Source organism: Condylostylus longicornis, unplaced genomic scaffold (genome assembly GCF_029603195.1).
Source record: "Condylostylus longicornis isolate FDR11 unplaced genomic scaffold, ASM2960319v2 ptg000055l, whole genome shotgun sequence".
Lineage (NCBI taxonomy): Eukaryota > Metazoa > Arthropoda > Insecta > Diptera > Dolichopodidae > Condylostylus > Condylostylus longicornis.
The window spans coordinates 119,704-137,427 of NW_026578024.1; the positions used below are offsets into that span (position 1 = coordinate 119,704).

At 23.4% G+C, this 17,724-nt stretch overlaps 1 protein-coding gene across 37 annotated transcripts in view; it reads right to left on the reverse strand.

Moving 5' to 3' along the window:
* Positions 1–389: 389 nt before the first annotated feature.
* The window catches only part of LOC129611797 (calcium-activated potassium channel slowpoke), a 123,670-nt gene continuing 106,335 nt past the window's right edge, over positions 390–17,724 (reverse strand). For 14 of the 37 annotated variants that reach the window (XM_055525119.1, XM_055525109.1, XM_055525118.1 and 11 more), the window contains 11 exons: positions 15,467–15,487; positions 11,298–11,375; positions 6,575–6,607; positions 6,367–6,514; positions 5,932–5,997; positions 5,648–5,822; positions 4,223–4,727; positions 3,664–3,800; positions 3,454–3,596; positions 3,169–3,388; positions 390–2,495 (listed from right to left, as the gene is read on the reverse strand). In XM_055525119.1, the coding sequence (XP_055381094.1) occupies positions 2,358–2,495; positions 3,169–3,388; positions 3,454–3,596; positions 3,664–3,800; positions 4,223–4,727; positions 5,648–5,822; positions 5,932–5,997; positions 6,367–6,514; positions 6,575–6,607; positions 11,298–11,375; positions 15,467–15,487 (1,664 nt within the window). In that variant the 3' untranslated portion in view covers positions 390–2,357. The remainder of the gene's footprint in view (positions 2,496–3,168; positions 3,389–3,453; positions 3,597–3,663; positions 3,801–4,222; positions 4,728–5,647; positions 5,823–5,931; positions 5,998–6,366; positions 6,515–6,574; positions 6,608–11,297; positions 11,376–15,466; positions 15,488–17,724) is intronic. The other 23 variants (XM_055525127.1, XM_055525126.1, XM_055525132.1 and 20 more) reach the window with 5 other exon arrangements.

Genomic DNA, 17,724 nt, shown 5'->3' on the forward strand with positions numbered 1-17,724 from the left:
TTTTAGTGAAAATTCATATATTTTTATTCAAATATTTTTACTGAAAGTACCAAATTTTTAAGTGAACAAAAATATTGGTCGTGGAATCGAATGTGAAGAAATTTTAAATTTGCAAATTTTCAAAAAAGGCGGGAAATATATAGTAATAAAATAGTTGTATATTGGTTGCATAACTGTAGGAAGAACCTACAATTTGCATTTAAAGCATTTCGCATATTACGGCGATTGTTTTTAGTTTTCATCAAACAACATCAGTTTTCATCAAACACAACAGATTTCATTTATATGGCACTTTTATTCTTTTATAAAATAAATTGTTTTTTGGTACTGTATGTCATAATAGAACTTAAAATGTAATTTTAAAGTCAGTTTTTTAAACAATTAATATATTCCGCTTTTTTGTATTTAATTAACAAATATATTTTAAATTGAAAGCAAATAAATAATAATAACAATTAAACTTAAAATTAAAAACATATTTATATGTAAAAAAAATAACATTTATGAAACCAAAATAAACTTAAAATAACAGAAAATAAAATAACAAAAAATAGAAAAAGTTTTAAAGAGCATTCGGAATGGTGTGGGAAGCAATCTTTACACATATGAAAGATGGAATTTTGGATGTTTTATGTTTTTAATTTGCAAAGCTTTTCTTTATATGGTAATGAAACATATTTTCTTTAAAGTTGAAATCAGTAATTAAATTTTGATTTCATTTCAAAAAAGTAAATATCTTTCATTTAAAATTTTGAACCATTGACATAAATTTCATCAATCAAATTTATTATTTCTTTCAGTTTCTGTGATTTTTTTTTTATAAAATCATATATAACATCTTCGTGATTAATTTTAACAATACTCGAAATAGTTAGAGGGATTTTTTCGTTATATCTTTTAACATTTTTATGCATAATCTCATATAAAATGAATATAAGTATAAAAAAAATTATTTCTTTTAAGCTATTATAATAAAGAAACTAAGTATAATTTACATAATTATAATTCCATAAACTTTTAAAAATAAAATAAAAAAAATAATATTTCAATGGCTCAAAATTTTTTTATAAATATTGTACAAAATAACGCATATTTATTCGATATATTTATTTTATAATTAAAACTAACTAAAAAAAAACAAATGAGTTAATATACAGAAAATAATATTTACTATATAATTATATAGTGAAGAATGAAGGGTTATTTCTTTATTTAAACAAAAGAATACCGATAATCTTGTAAATAATATTTTAACAGTGTGCATATTATCTTCATTATCGTATAAAAGAATTCATTATGACTGAAGACATTTATATTTTACATAATGTATAAAATTTATTTTTCAATTTGGAATGGTGAAAGTAAAGTTTTCTATTAAAATTATCTATTTTAAATAAATGTCGCGATTCGCGACGAGAATGCTTTGTTTTCTAAGGTTGTAATTTATTATTAAAAATTTCGTGCAGACTATTTATTTTGTTTCATGGCGCAACCAGTGACTTTTGATATAATTTTTATGTAGTATCAGAATATGTGTTGCATCGAAACCATGTACTACGTATAATAGTGATATATAGAGTTTTATCGGCTTTCTTTTATGCAAAAAAAAATCATTTAAGAATTAAGAAACACGAAATCAAAAATCTTTGACCTAATGATTTGAGTTTTTGATAATTCTCAAAAACTTTTTTAACTAAACGAAAAACAAATAACACAGAATAAAAATATGGTAAAATAAAGATAAATTCTGGATGCGATCAAAAGTTAAAGATAACATTAATAATAAATATTGTAATATCAATTATACAAGACCTTCACCAGATGTAAAATGATTCTACGTTAAAAATTTAATAAAGTTACCAAATCTGTTCGAAATAAAATTGCAAAAAAACAATAAAATGAAAAACAATTTTTTTTTTAAATCAACTACAATGGTCGAAATTAAATAAAAATATGTATGCATTTGATTAATACATTTAGGATACATACAGAAGTAAAGTTTTTACAAAATTAAATTTTTAAATAATTAATTTTAACCAAATTTAATATAAATGTCCATATAAAAAGATAATTTTTAAATTTTCTAATAAAAGTTTTACTAAAAAATTTTATTTTTCATCATTTAATCGGTAAAATTATATTGCAAGTTATGATTTTTACCATTTAGTTATATACTTTCTTTTTTATAAAAATTCTTCGACATTACCACCGTAAAATCTTTGAAAAAAACTAAATATAAATTGTAAGATTTTGTGAAATATTTGTTGCCAATATTGCGTTATTTTGTACAATACTGAATTCTCCATCGTTCATATGTACGAATAAGGACCATCAGTTAAGGCGCTACACAGTAACAATCAGGAGTTATCATCCTTATTAGAACCACCGCCACCAACCCCAGAGCCCTGTGTATTAGCATTACGTCCGCCAGATGGTGCTCGTACTGATGGTGGCTTATATTCTAAGCCAGGATCAAATTGCATTAAAACAAATACCTAAAACAGAAAATGACGAAAATTTAATTCAAATTCAAATTAATTAATTTTCTTACATAAAAATAATAAAATACTATAAATAACAAAAAAATTTCTTTTATAAAAATAAGTACAAATACTATGATTAATTTATGATCAGAAGAAAAAAGACAATTTAAAATTTGGGGGATTGTAGTAATAAGGTGAAACAAGAAACTTTTGTTCTACCACTTTTAGCCACGTCCTTGAAGGATGAAAAGGACTTTTTGGAAAGGAAGGAAAATATTTTTAAATTTCCAAAAACTTATATTTTTCAAACCATTGAAGTTATCAAATTTTATAACCGTTATATCTCCGAAACTACATGAGAACCTCATGTAAAAGATAACTTTTTAAACATTAACTGAACCTTAAGGCTTTAATAATAACCTTAATGCTTTAAAAAATATAATTTTTTAAAGTTTTTGAGAATTAATTTTTTATGGTCCTTTTCGTGGTGGAGCAAAAGTTTCTTGTCTTATAATAGACTATGAATTCAATATAAAGTATGAATTCATTATTTAAAATCCCCTTTTCGCTACGAGAGCCAAAAAAGGCGTTAACTTGATAAGTAAAAATATATAAAAGGAAATTAAAACATCTTAAGTGAATTAGAAATTTGTGTTTAACGCATCTGTGTATTATATAATTTTACCTGGTCTGTTGGCAGTAATGAAAAATCATCGGGTGGGTTAGTAATTACATATCGTTTACTACTAGCATCACAACTAGAACTTGTATCTCTAAATCTGTACAATCCAATACATAACATTCCATATGATTTAAGCGCTGCTACAAATAAATCACCATACTTTCCGCATTCACCAAATTGTGCCAAAGGACCATCATACAATGATATCTGCCCCACACGACATCTGTAAAGCAGTATCTCAGTGTATCATACACGTTTTAGGAAAAATTTTATTAACACTGCAGTTACCTATCACGGTTACTCAAACTTTCAGTTGTACTATATCCACCACGCAGACCAGCACCTTCAGCTAATATCAATTCTAATTCCGGCGTAGCACCGCCAGTAATAAGTGATCGAATAAGTGTTAAGGCGTTTTGATTGAAATATGTCTGCAATGTATAAGTATTTATATGTTTATATATTGTTTGGTATAGCTATTTATAATTTATAATATACCGTTGACATTAAGGAATCTAAGACACTAACAGCAAACGCAGTACCGCATGCGAACGGTTGTGTTAAATATAATTCAGTATCTGGGTCATCATCGTCATCTTGATCCAAAAACTGTACATTGCTATCATTAACTAGTTCTGAAAATTCGTGTTTTGTGTTTGGTTTGAAGTCATTATTTTGGAATAATTTTTAGTCAATTTTCAAGTTATAAAACATTGAAGTTGTAATTTGTGTTCAAATTGAAACTTTGGGCAGTATATTATATTTACATTGTTTATAGTGATACAAAGCTGTCCAACAACCAAAAATTCACAACAAACGCGCTGATCCTAAATCAGCTCTTGCATGAGGACTTGTCTCGTTTTTAAATAATTAACATAAACAAAGAAAATAATTTAATTATGGTTTTTAAAATCAAAACTTGAAATTAATTAGGATTAGAAAAACTCAATATATTATTCTCTTTATATATGTCATAAGACGCGTTTTTAAAACGATACAAGGCAACTCTCCATGCAAATTGTAACGATGACGCCTTAGTTTTTAATATTGTTCTTACCTGTTATCATTGGAACATTTGCACCATAAACAGAACCTCGTCTTTGTAAAACAATTGGACTGCCGGCAGTATTTAAGTTATCGAATTCTGAGCCACGTTGGCTTAATACACCTATTGTATCATCAAATGTCATTGCTTTTATATTTAAAGATGCTAATATTGCTTCCTTATCGGCTAATGTAGGATCATCGTTGCTAGGAACTTTTGCCGACAGAATACAGCACATATCACATAAATTAACATTGACTGCCCTTAAATCAGCTCGACTGAGTGGAGAACCGTTTAATACAGATATTTTAGGTAAATTTTGTAACATTTTCCATTCGCGTCGTATGTAATCTACAGAACCAACAATAACAACATGTTTAAGTTCATGGTAATGAAAATTTGATGCACGTAAGGGCATCACTAGATTTCTTAATCCAATTAATGGTGAGTCTGGATCAGCAAATAAGCAAACAACCACATGACCATTTAAAACTGTCATAGCTGCTTGATTGCGATCCTGTGTAGTTTGTATGTCGTTTTTAGTGATTAATTGTGTATTGCATTTAAGAAAACAATTAGAAAACAAAATTAAAAAAAATATTATTAAAAAAGTAAATTATATATTATGAAAAATAAGTTTAAACATAAATATGTCCGCAATTATCATTTAAATATATATAAATTACAAACTAATAGAAAAGTATGTATGTAAAAATACAACGATTACTACAAGGGTAACGCAAACTTCCTTGTATCTACCGAACACATACTATTTTATAATTGTACAGTTTTCAAGCTTTCTGTTTCTGCAGCAAGTACTATTCTACATTAACTACAATCAACGGAAACAACAAAATTTGTAACAAAGTTAAAATTCAGAAGTTATTGAAGTTCTAATTTATAACAAAGTTCAAATAGTAAACACTGAGCAAAATAAAGAGCTAATGTTCGGTACTTGAAATTTAAAATTAATTGAAAAACTGTGAAAATCAAAAATTAATAATTGAAGTATTATTTATAGAAATTCTCGTTATTTTATTGTGAAACATTTTATTAATTTATTATTAAAAAATTTTTATTATGTTTAATTGTAATCATATATTTATTTAAAATTTCATAAAAAATTATTTAAATGTATTGGTTCCGACTAGTTTCGACTTTTTTGTCATCCTCAGGGAACTAAGTACTAATAAGTAATACTTATTAGTTCTAAGTATGACACAAACTCGAAACTAGTCGGAAGCAATATACTTAAATAGCTTTTTGTGAAATTTTGAGTAAATAATTAAATGATTACAATTAAGCATAATAAAAATTGTTTTATAATATAATAATAATTAAAGTATTTGCGCCAAAAATTTTTTGAGTTCTTAGAAGTTTGTAACTATCTTGTCTTTACAAGTCTTTATATCCTCAAATTAGGATATTTCATCTTACCAAAATACAGTCTTCTAAATTCCTAGCTGGACTCCAATGAAACATTCCAGTGGAATCATATTTCATTTCTGTTTTTTCAAAGTCGAAGTCTTTTGATTGATCATCAGCAATGCCTGCAGGTAGTGAAACACCATTTTGATTTTGCGTTCCTGAACCACTACCACGGCTGGTTGGCCTAAAAAACGGTTTGGTTCGTTAAAGGTTTCAAAATTGAAAAATGAATGTTGAATTATGTTTTAAACTTAATGTAATTAGCTAAATGTTGTTAGTATATCAAATCATACATCAATTTTTTCACTTCATAGGCGAGCTGATATCCGGCATAAGGATTTGCATCAGTTTCAGGAGCTCTGTAATTGTTAGTAATTATTTGTTACTGGTATGATTATTTTTGTCAAAAAATGTTGTATTTGTAATATTCTGCAAGTATACACTAATAATGGTATTTCGAAAGATTTTGTGCAAGCACAATATCTTCAAATAAGTAGCAAAACTGCGCGTTTTTTGCGATTAATGGTTTTAAATTACGGTAAAAACAGTAATAACAGACTCTGACTGTGATTTTGCAGTACAATTTTTAAACCCGATTTACCTTAGCTAAAATCAGGTCTAATATATATGCTTGAATTGAATTTACAAGTCGTTTCAATACATCATGGAACTTAAGGAAATCTTAATAAAGGATGACATCAAAATTGTTTTGAGTAAAATAAACTAACCTATTATACGTTGAAGGTGATACGATGCTGTCACTTCCTTGTCGATTGACATTTGGTTTGACTTTGTTAACTTGCTTTATTGTATTATTGAGCTGCAAGGTTGAGCCACCATTTGTGGCATTAGGTGGTCTTCTATTTCTATTTATTACTGTTGAAAGGAATTCAAATTGCAATTAGGAAAAAATCAAATATTTTTTAAAAAACTTACAGCTCATATCCTCACGATCTCTTACTAATTCACCTGAAATTATATGTTTAAAAGGTCTATGTTTTATATTGGCGACAAAATATAGACTGAAATCAAAAATAGTTATTGTATATAATTATAAAAAAGTGAATCATAAAAATATTTTATTTAAACAAATCTGCGGAAGGAAAATCTTTTTTCGTGTTAGTAAAACTAACTTGAAAAGATTTTTCTTAGCATACCGTACACAAATGGGAGCAGTAAAAGGAACAGCGTTATATTAAAAGAACAAGAAACAACAAAGAAGTTCTAATAGCACTATTCATAGCCTTGCATTTAATTATAACACTTTTCCTGATTTCCAGGTTGCAGCAATACATTTTATTACACAATTCAGTTTGCGGGTCGTGAGTTCTGAATTATGTATCAACGCATAAATGCAATTTGCACGTCACGCGTTATGTACATTTTATAATAAAAAGGTTTTTTTTCTATGGTTCACTTTTTCACAAACAAAAAAAATTTAATAAAATTATAAAAGTTTTTTGACAAAAATGAAACTTGCTAACAAAAATTAAAAGTTTAATTTATAATTAAGTATGAATGTATACACTAGTTCTATAAAATAATTAATGAGTTTTTTTAATCATACATAATATGACCTAAAAATTTTAAAATTAATATGTTTTTGTGGTTTCGTTGTGACCTTCTTTAAAATTAAATAAATATAGAGAAATGAAAAAAGTAGGTCATAAAATAAAGGTTTGTTCTAATGATCTCGTAATATATTTAAAATATATTATATAATATAAGTTAAATTTATAAATAGAAATAGTAAGAGACAAACTATATTTTAAAATAAAGTTTATAGTACAAAAAAAAATGAAACTTCAAACAAATATATCATTTACAATTTCTATTTACTAGATGACGTTTAGGATTTTATTTATATCAATTGAAGTTATGTATCTTATACTTTTCAAATTTAAAACTACTTCTGGGAAAACAAATAGTTCAAGTAGTATTTCATAAGAGCAGTAATAGATTTTGAAAATATTAGCCGAATGCCTGTGTATCAAATATTTAACAATCGTATTAATGACGTAGATTGTCTTATTATATCCGTACGAACGTTTGCTCGAAAGGTACTAAATTTACCTTACCATTTGTAACGATAAGGAGTAATGGTCTGAGATATAGACTCAAGTGTATGTTTTTGATCAGCGTTGAATTTTGGGTCGATTTAGCTTTGTCTGTCCATCTGTCCATTCGTCCGCCCCAACGCTAAATCAAAAACTAATTGAGCTAAGTTCACCAAATTTTCACAAATGATTTATTATAGTAAATGCCAGAAACCTATTTAAATTGGATGTGATCGGGATACTGGTTTATGTAGCTGACATACAACTTCAAAATTTATTTGACTATATCTTAGAAACTATAAAAGCTGTTGTATGGAAATTTCGCACAAATAAATATATTACTAGGGCCAATGTGTTTGATAAAAGTCGTTGAAATTGCTTGGCCCCTTCTGGTAGTTGCCATACAACTTCAAAAGTTATTTGGCTATATCTCAGAAACTATAAAAGCTGTGATATTGAAATTTCACACAAGCGATTCTATTAGTAGGGCCAATGTGTTTGATAAAAGTCGTTGAAAATGCTTGGCTCTTTCTTACAACTTAAAGTAATAGTCTGTCACATAGTCAGCTATGGCATATTTATTTGCACATAAGACAACATATTCGTACGGGTATCATAGAGTTGATACGTTCAACTCTATTTTTTCTCGTTTTTCAAATGACATTCATCTGTAATTAATTTTGCAATTTTTATATTAGAATTGTGTTTCTAATTATTTTCCCATTAATATTAAAAAATATGTAGAAAAAAACTAAAATTGATTGTCGCTTGCATAAGTAACGTATATTAGTTTAACTATATTGCGTCATGACGCCTTACAACTCATGTCTAACGTCAATTGCAAACGCTTGACATACTGAGAAATTTTTATTTAATTATATAAACACCATCTAGTCAATAAGAAATCTATTTACAAATAATTTTCTTTTGAAAATTATTTTAGAACATCTTGAAAAAAAGTTCTCTTTTGGTTAATTAAACTTTTTTCTTTTGTTTTAAACAATATCAGTTTACAAGTACAAAATAATTATTTAGTTTTGATTTAATATAATTGGACAACACTTATTAAAGAGAATAATTATTGTTTTATAAAACTATTTAACACGAATAGTAAATAAGAATTATACACTTTAATAACAATATTTAATTATAAATTAAATTATAGAAAGAATAAGTATTTTTTTATAATATAAAACAGTTAATAATAATTATTTATATAAATTAAGATTTGAACTTTTAATTTTCTATTAAACAAAAAATTTTTTATGAAATTAATTCATTATAGGGATGTGTTTAGAAAATATACAATATTATATGCAAAAAAAATCAATATAATAAAAAAAGTATAATTAAAGAAAGAAAAAATTAAAATTATATTTGTTTTATATTGAAAAAAAATGTATTTAGAATTGGATATTTTTTTTAAATAAAGTAAATTTATTTTTCATAATTTACATAATATTTATTACATTTACAAAATAAAAGAACAGTTTGGTATTATGGTTATACATGCTCAAAAATTAAATTGACATATAACGTTTCAACTTTTTTAAATATAAAAACATACTTATTTTAATTTTTATTATAAAATTAATTAATCATTTGTTTTTGGTTAATGCCTTTTAAACTTGTTCTTTGTATATATTTCAATTGTACTCTTTAATGATAAGTATATTCATTTTGAATATTATCGGGTTTTCTTATTGGAAACATATTTAAATAAAATAGGAAGTTTAAATAAAATGGGAATTAGTATTGAATATTTCTTTTCTTAAAGTTTTGAAATGAAAAGTACAAAGTTACAAAAATTGTCAATTTTGTGGGGAATATGTTTGTATTTAATAATTTTAATTAGATTTGAGATTCGATTTAGAGATTCGATAAAATTTTTATAAACAATTTTGCTAATTTTTGGTTTTTATGGCTATACTTTTTGGTTTTAAAGCTTCTAAGATATTACTAATTCTTTGATTGTTATCAAATTTACGCAGTTAAATTAATTTAGTCAACATTTACTTTATTAATATAGTAAATATCTTAATTTACACATAGAGCATATACTCATTGACCGTTATAAATCTTTGTACATGAATATAGTCCCTAAAAGTTAGTGTAGTTATTTATTATGCATATAAAAAACATATTTTAACTGTAAGAATACAAGAATTAAAAATATTTGAATATCTTATAATCAATTAAATACGAAATTTTGTAAAAATTATATCTATAAAAAAAATTGAAAGAAAAATAAAATAAACATAAAATGTAAAAAGCAATGTTAGTGTCTATGAGTTTCTATTAAATATACATAAATATATACAAATATATGTATGTATATATATATATATATACATTTATATAAGTTTTAATTTTTTATAACAGATTTTTTTTAATCTTTACTCTTGTTTTTTTGTTTACTATAAATTACTAAGTAAATTTTTTTTGAAAATATTTTTTGCTTCATTCAAATTAGAATTTAAAATATGAAAAGGTAAAAATTGTTTTTGTTATAATAAGTTATAATAAGCATACATTCCTATCTTTTTGTTATAATAAGCATACATTCCTATCTTTTGTTTTTATTTCAAGATCATGAAAAAGATCTTAAATGTTGTAAAACTTATATGACGATTTACGACTTTTGAAGAAAAGCCTGACAGAAGATTGGGAACGCATCTACATTATACAAATTAGAAAATATACTTATTAGAAAGATAAAATGAGTTTTGTTCAACAAAAACAATATAAAAATTCCTTAAAAATGGACGGGCCCAATAAACAAACTGAATTCAAAAACACAAAATTTGTGCATACATATGTATGTATAAATAAATAGACTTTTGTAATATTTTAACTATTTTTCTAAAACAAAAGTTGTTTCTTTTTTTGAATTTTTGATCCCCTTTGTAAAATGTCACTTTTCTCTATGCCTTAACTAAATTATTTTGGAATAAAACTAAAACTTTATAACGTTTATAAATGAAATTTTTAAATTGTAAATGAAATTTCTAATATAATTATAAGTAATAAGAAAATTATTTCTAAAGGTCTTAACAAAATTCTACTGGACCCATATTAAATTAAAAAATTTTCTTTTGGAGCTTATGTATATAATTTATTTTATTGTATTTGCTTATACATGTATCGATTTTATATGTATTGTACTTTTTGTACTTAAAAAAACAAATAAATAATCAGTTAAGATGAAACTTAATTCTCATTCCATTTTCCAAAAGCATCAGTTTTACAACATTAATTTGTTTAATTATCCAAAATTTTATTTTTATGAACACTTATGAAGTGAAACCATTTCAGGTATGTATACGTAAATAAGAAATCTTTTATATAAAAGGATTATGGTTAACTTTTTGCGATGTTTTAAAATTATTATTATTGAAAAAGTTATATATAAATATAATTATATCCTTGTGTATATAAATGAATATGTATGTATTTGTTAATGGTATTTTTTCTGTATCTAATTCTTTTTATATTTTTGCCTTTTTTCTTAAAATTTCTTATTTCATAACAAATAGCTGTTTTATGATGAATTTTGATTTTTTTAAAATTAGTTTTAAAGTTAGTTTCAAAAGCATTTTTACCCGGTGATGTTATTCCACGCACATGCACCCTTTTTGGTAGTTCTGGTGGAGTAAATGTGGGTGCGGGATGATGTTCATCTGTGGAAAACATTTTGATTAGATTAACCAAAACGTCGGAAATTGATTTTTATATCAAAATTAATATTCATATTTTATTATGCTTTATATTGTTTTTTTTTGTTTTAATATTTCTTATTTTGTTAAATTTAAACATTTTTTCAAAGTAAAAGTAGATTAATAAAAATAAAATCAAAATAAATAAAAAAAAATTTAAATTAAATTAAAAATTTACTTTTGTTAAAAGTAAAATATTTCAAGGAAAAAAAAATTAACTAAGAAAAATTTCAAATAAAAAAAGTAAAGGTCAAAATTAGAAAAATTATATTATTTTCACAAGCAAAATATAATGCTGCAGGATATTAAATTTATGTACTTAAAGTAGTTTAAAACTTTGGCAGCTTGACATTTTCATAAATTTTTCAACAGTCTTAGAAAAATACATTTAAACTTTTATAAATTTTAAATTAAAAACAAAAAAATAACAAAATATAAAAAAGTTCATTAAATTAAATATTTTAATACTAAGAAAAAAATCAAAAAAAACCACTACTTTTCAAAACACATTCTGTTAAAAAAACAGTTAAATTACAACGGTTAGTAAACTAGATTATAATATAACTTAATATGTAGATGCAATCCGTGAAATTTTAAAATGTACTTGCATTGTTAAGCAAAATGTACATAATATGTTTTTTTTTGTTTTGGGATGTTATTCTAAAAGTGATTGAAAGTCATTTGAATTTCATTTTTTTACAAGAGTCGGCGTTAATACACAACTCCAATAATAATTTATAATTATGAGAATTTATTCAATTTAAGCGTGAAGAAAGCAAAGCGTGAAGAATAAGATGGCAAGCCATTTACTACGAAAATTCTTGTCAATTTTCCTTAATGTTAAAATAAAATGAAATTGCAATAACTCTTATAAAAGATTTATGTACATTTACAATTTAAAATAACGATATAACATAACTCTTATAAAAGATTTATGTACATTTACAATTTAAAATAACGATATATAACATTGGATAAAATAACACATAACCACATATAAGTGGTATGAAAATTCATTGTATTCAATTTGTATAGAAATTCCATATTTTTATTCATTTTTCATTCACCTTTATATATTCCACCTTTTTAGAAAAATAACAGTTTGTTAAAGTAAATACGTTTTTATTTATTTATATTTTTAATAAACTTAAAAATTTTACGCGTACATGATTTCTATTTATTTGTAAATTACAACTAAAGCTATTTTAAAACTTTTTTCATTTTTCTTATTCTAAGAAAAACAGTAAGTTTCTACACTTATTCAATTTAAACAAAGCAAAGCTTAAACATGCGTAGCTACTGCGAGAGAAGTGAGAAAAATTGGCTTTGGTTTTTTGTATAATAATGAAATATTTAAAATAGAAAGATATTTATGATAAATAATATATATAATATAATATAATACAATATAACATATTATATATAATATTATACAATATGTCCACAGTTTTAATGTTTAGCAGTGATTTAATTAAAAAATAATTACAGAAATGAATGAACGGTCATATTGTGTTTCTGCTTCACGTTTACTGTTATTGTACTAATATAATACTTTATTTATTATTTATATTACATTATATCATTATATTATATTACATTATATTATTTTATATTATATTATATTTTTTGACCACTTAATTGTGTAATTACATTTTAAAATGAAATATAAATTCACTTTGTATTTATGTAACTATAGTATTTATTTTTAAATACATAGATATGCATTATATTCAATTAAATAATTAGTGTGTGAATGATTCACATTTTTTCAATTAATGCTATTTAATATAAAATAAAACTGGTTGTTATGATGTCTTATAATTTATGTGTGAGTTTTGGATTTGTTAAGCTATTTATTCCATGTTGGTGCTATATGTGTGTATTAATTGAGAGTGCTTTAATTTGAAATTAAACTATATAGCAAAATTTAGTTTTTGTATTGCTTAATTTTTAATAATACAAGCAGCGTGCAATTTTAATGATTTTTCAAAATACAAAATATTGGGCAATTGTTTTATATAAATTATATAAAGACAAATATTTTTCATTAACATATGTATATATACTAATATAAATGTGTATTTTACGTATATTAAGTTTTATTTAAAGTTTGGTGTAAACATTTTTCAAACATTTGGTTTTTATTTTTGTTCATATTCATATTCATTGTTTTTGTTTCATGAGCTTTAAATGAAAAATTTTTATAAGAAAGAAAGTAAATATTTATAAGATAAAACAACATCGATCAAAATCGGCAATAGTAATTATTTATTATGAGTTAAGATTTGATGTTGAATTTTTATGTAAAATTTGTGTTATTTATGGTCTTTCTAATTATTTGAGTGAATTTTTTGCAATTGATTTCTTTTTTCTTTTCACGTAACAGTCTATATTCAATAGCCTTTTTAAATGAAAAATTTTCATTCGTTAATTTTGATTTTTTTAAGAAAAGCAAACATATTTCATGTAAAAAATGTAAAAACATAGTAAATACATATTTGTTTTAAAACAATAAAATAACTAAAGATAGGAGTATTGATAGAAATTCAAGATTAAACCAATGCAATGGTGATTTATGATTCTTGAAAAGTAGAAATATTAATTTTGTTGCTGTTCTTTAGTTGATATCTACATAATAATTGATTAAGCTTGATTATGCGTTACATAAGTAATGTATTGAACTATACATAATTATATTACAAAGCATATATACAAAAATCATTTTTATTTATTTGATATACATACATAAGTATTTCAATATTTTTATTTTATAATTTATAAACAAAAAAATTTACTTATTCAAAAATAAAAAACTAAAGAAAGGCATATTCAAAATAACTTCGTTTTATATGTTACTTCTAATAAAACGACATATTTATGCATTCAATTTTCAATATTAATTTCAAAAATGGAAGAGTTTTAAATGAATCTGGTGAACCTATATGTGACTGTTGAGCGATACTCAAATAAAAACATGAGCTTCAAGAATTTTTAATAGCAATTTTAATGCTTTCAAACTGTTAAGCATGTACTGTCAATATTTTTTATTATTCTAATTGAATTAAAAGATGTTAGCCATAATTTGTAAGATTATGTAATCCTAATTAAATGTTTAAGCTTTCAAAATTAATTTTAAAATAAACACGCCGAAAATTAAAGCACAATTAAAGCAAAATTAAGCACAATTAAAGTCAAAAAACCAATAATAATATTGGAAGTTTGAAAAAACTAAAGATGGAAGAAGATATTACTTTTATTATCTAAGTACGAATACGTACTTCATAATTCGAACATTAAGTCCAGGAATTGTCTACATTTTAGGTACTTCTGAATTCTTAAACAAAAATATTTAAATATTATTTAAAATTAAATATTATCTAAATTTTTAAAAATTACATACTTAAGAAAATAAGTCTGTAATCAAACTGTTCTATTTGAATATTTGTAAAATTGTTCAATAAAAACAATATTGTTAAATTTACAAATCCATTTAAAGTGTATTATTTTTTTTGCATTTTGGGAAAAAAATTTAACAAACGCGCAGTGAATGATGGTTTTTAAACAGATTTGATATTAAGTATAGGGTCTACAATATCATTTTTAACGACGTGTCTACTATTATGTATAATATTGAATATGCAATTTTAGGAAAACGAACAAAATGCATAAAAGAATATAATGATATTCTATGTGACTAAAAATCAATAAAATATTCTATTAGTTTTAATATAGTCTTAATATAATATTTGCATTAGCAATATTTATATATGTATGAAAATATACATGTGTATTTACATGCATATGTATATATGTGTGCATATATACACACATACTTTTATTTTATAATATATTAAAAAAAAAAAAACTAAAAAGTATATAATGAAATTCATAATTCACGATAACAAAATTTAAATTGCATTTCCTTGTAAAAAATAATTTGAAAAAATTGCAAAAAAAAAATAGTGAAAAAACTAATAAGACTTCATGTAACACAATAATTTATATGTACAAGAATGTACTTCGTTTGATTGATTTTTATTACTTAATTAACTTACTTGAAATTATGTAGTCATCGCCTAAGTAGATTTATCCAGTGGAGGAGTTTTTTTATAATAATGTTTGGGTATAACATTTGAATTAAATTAGGGATCCATATAGCAATTTGAAAAAATTTTAGTTCGATTTTTGTTTATTTGGATATTTTATATATGTATATTATCAAAACATATTCACAATATGCATACACGTATATATATGAATAGTTTAAATATGTAAATATATATTGTATGAATGTATATGTATAAAAAATAAGTTTCTTAATAAATTCTGTATAGAAATAAATCTGTATGGTTATGTGGAACTTGTTTTTGATTGGTTAAACAAAAATTAAAGTTTAATTAAAATTAAAATAGATACATGTATGTTAATATTGTAATAATGAATGCTATGAAACAGTAACAAGAAATTTGAAACATTAGGTAGATGTACTTTTTTATAAATTTTTATATTAAAAATTAAAATGTGTAAGTATATGTATTTTTAATTTTTACATTCGCTTGTTACACGTAAACTTTACAATTCGTAAAGTTTTGAAGCCCTGTTAAAAAGTGATGAAAGTTAAAAGTAAATATAAAAATAATGTTAAGTGTCAAAAGTAATAAAATGCTTTCTTGACACATTCCAGTGCGCCATAAATACATATATATTTTTCAATTACATATTCATGTTATTTTTTTAACTGTATTTTAACTTTAAAGCTGTGCCTGGTGATTTTGAATTTTACGTCATAACTTTATTGATATACACGATAAGAAAAATGTTTTAATTAAGTAAGAATCAGTTCTGTACTTCATTTGAGCTATAATTTGTCACAATTTTATGCCTAAATTAAAATTATAATGTGAGAATGTAAATACCTAATAATGAGCCTTACTTGATTATGAAGAAATGTAAATGAACGAAGCGAGAATGTTAAATTTGAAAGAAACAGCAATGGAAAAATTGATAAGAAATTTCGCTTCCCTACAAGATTTCCTATAATGTGTGAGTGTAAATACCTAGCAATGAGCCTTACTTGATTATTAAGAAATGTAAATGAACGAAGAGAAAATAATAAATAGGAAAGATACTGCAATGGAAAAATTGATAAGAAATTTCGCTTCCCTATAGGATCTTTAACTAAAAGGAAGCTTACAATTTGAATTGGACAAATTAAAAGCACTAAATTTAAATTTTTTACGTACGTACTTACATACATATAAGTAATTTAATGGCGAGAACTAAAGGTTCTTAGTTGACGTTTTCATTAATTTTTGAAAATAAAATACATATTTATTTGAAAGCAACTTTTGTGTTTGTGTAACGAAGGCTTATATTTTAATTGAAATAAGTATGTATATATCTATAAAAAAATATATGTATGCATATACAAAGAGTAAATCTTTTTAAAAATTTGCAATGGATTTAATTTGCATAAGAAAAATTAAGTTGAGTATAAATGGATAAATTATATAAATATATATTTTGTGTATGTACATGAATACACTATAAATATTTTAATATGAAACAGTAAAATTAACACACAAAATTTATATCACACATTTACACATACAATTAAAAATAAAAAGTAAATAAGTGCACAGTAAAGGGACATTTAAAGGAAAAGTTTTCTTTCTTTTTATACGAGGAGATTTTAAAACGACAACACTTAATATTTTTTGTACTTATAATAATTACAAAGGTTCTGTAACCAAAAATTTTAAATTTAATATGTATATGTATATATATATATATATACATATACAAAAACATATATATATATATATATATATATATATATATATATATATATATATATACATATATGCATATGTACATCAATGAACACTGAAAAATAATTTTTTTTTGCGAAGACGGGTAAATACAACTCGGGTTTAACCATTTTACTTAATAATTTTAAAAGGTAGAGATTATTAATATTATATAATAATTAACACAAAATTATAGTTTTATTTTAAAAATAAATTTTTAAACTTTTAGTTTTATTGGCTTTTATATTTTTTATTTTATATTCTAGCTGTTAACCTGTTCTAGTGATCCTGTCCCCAAGAAGAGAAGTTACTAAATTTATTAAAAAAATGTAAAAATTACATATAAAGAAAATTAATTTTAATCTCGTCTTATTTATGTTGGTATAAGATTTTAATATGAAATGTTGAAAACAAAAAATATTTATTTATAAACTATAGAAAGGTTACACAAAGAAATAATTAAAAAAATTTAATAATTTTATATTCACAAAAAAATTATCTAT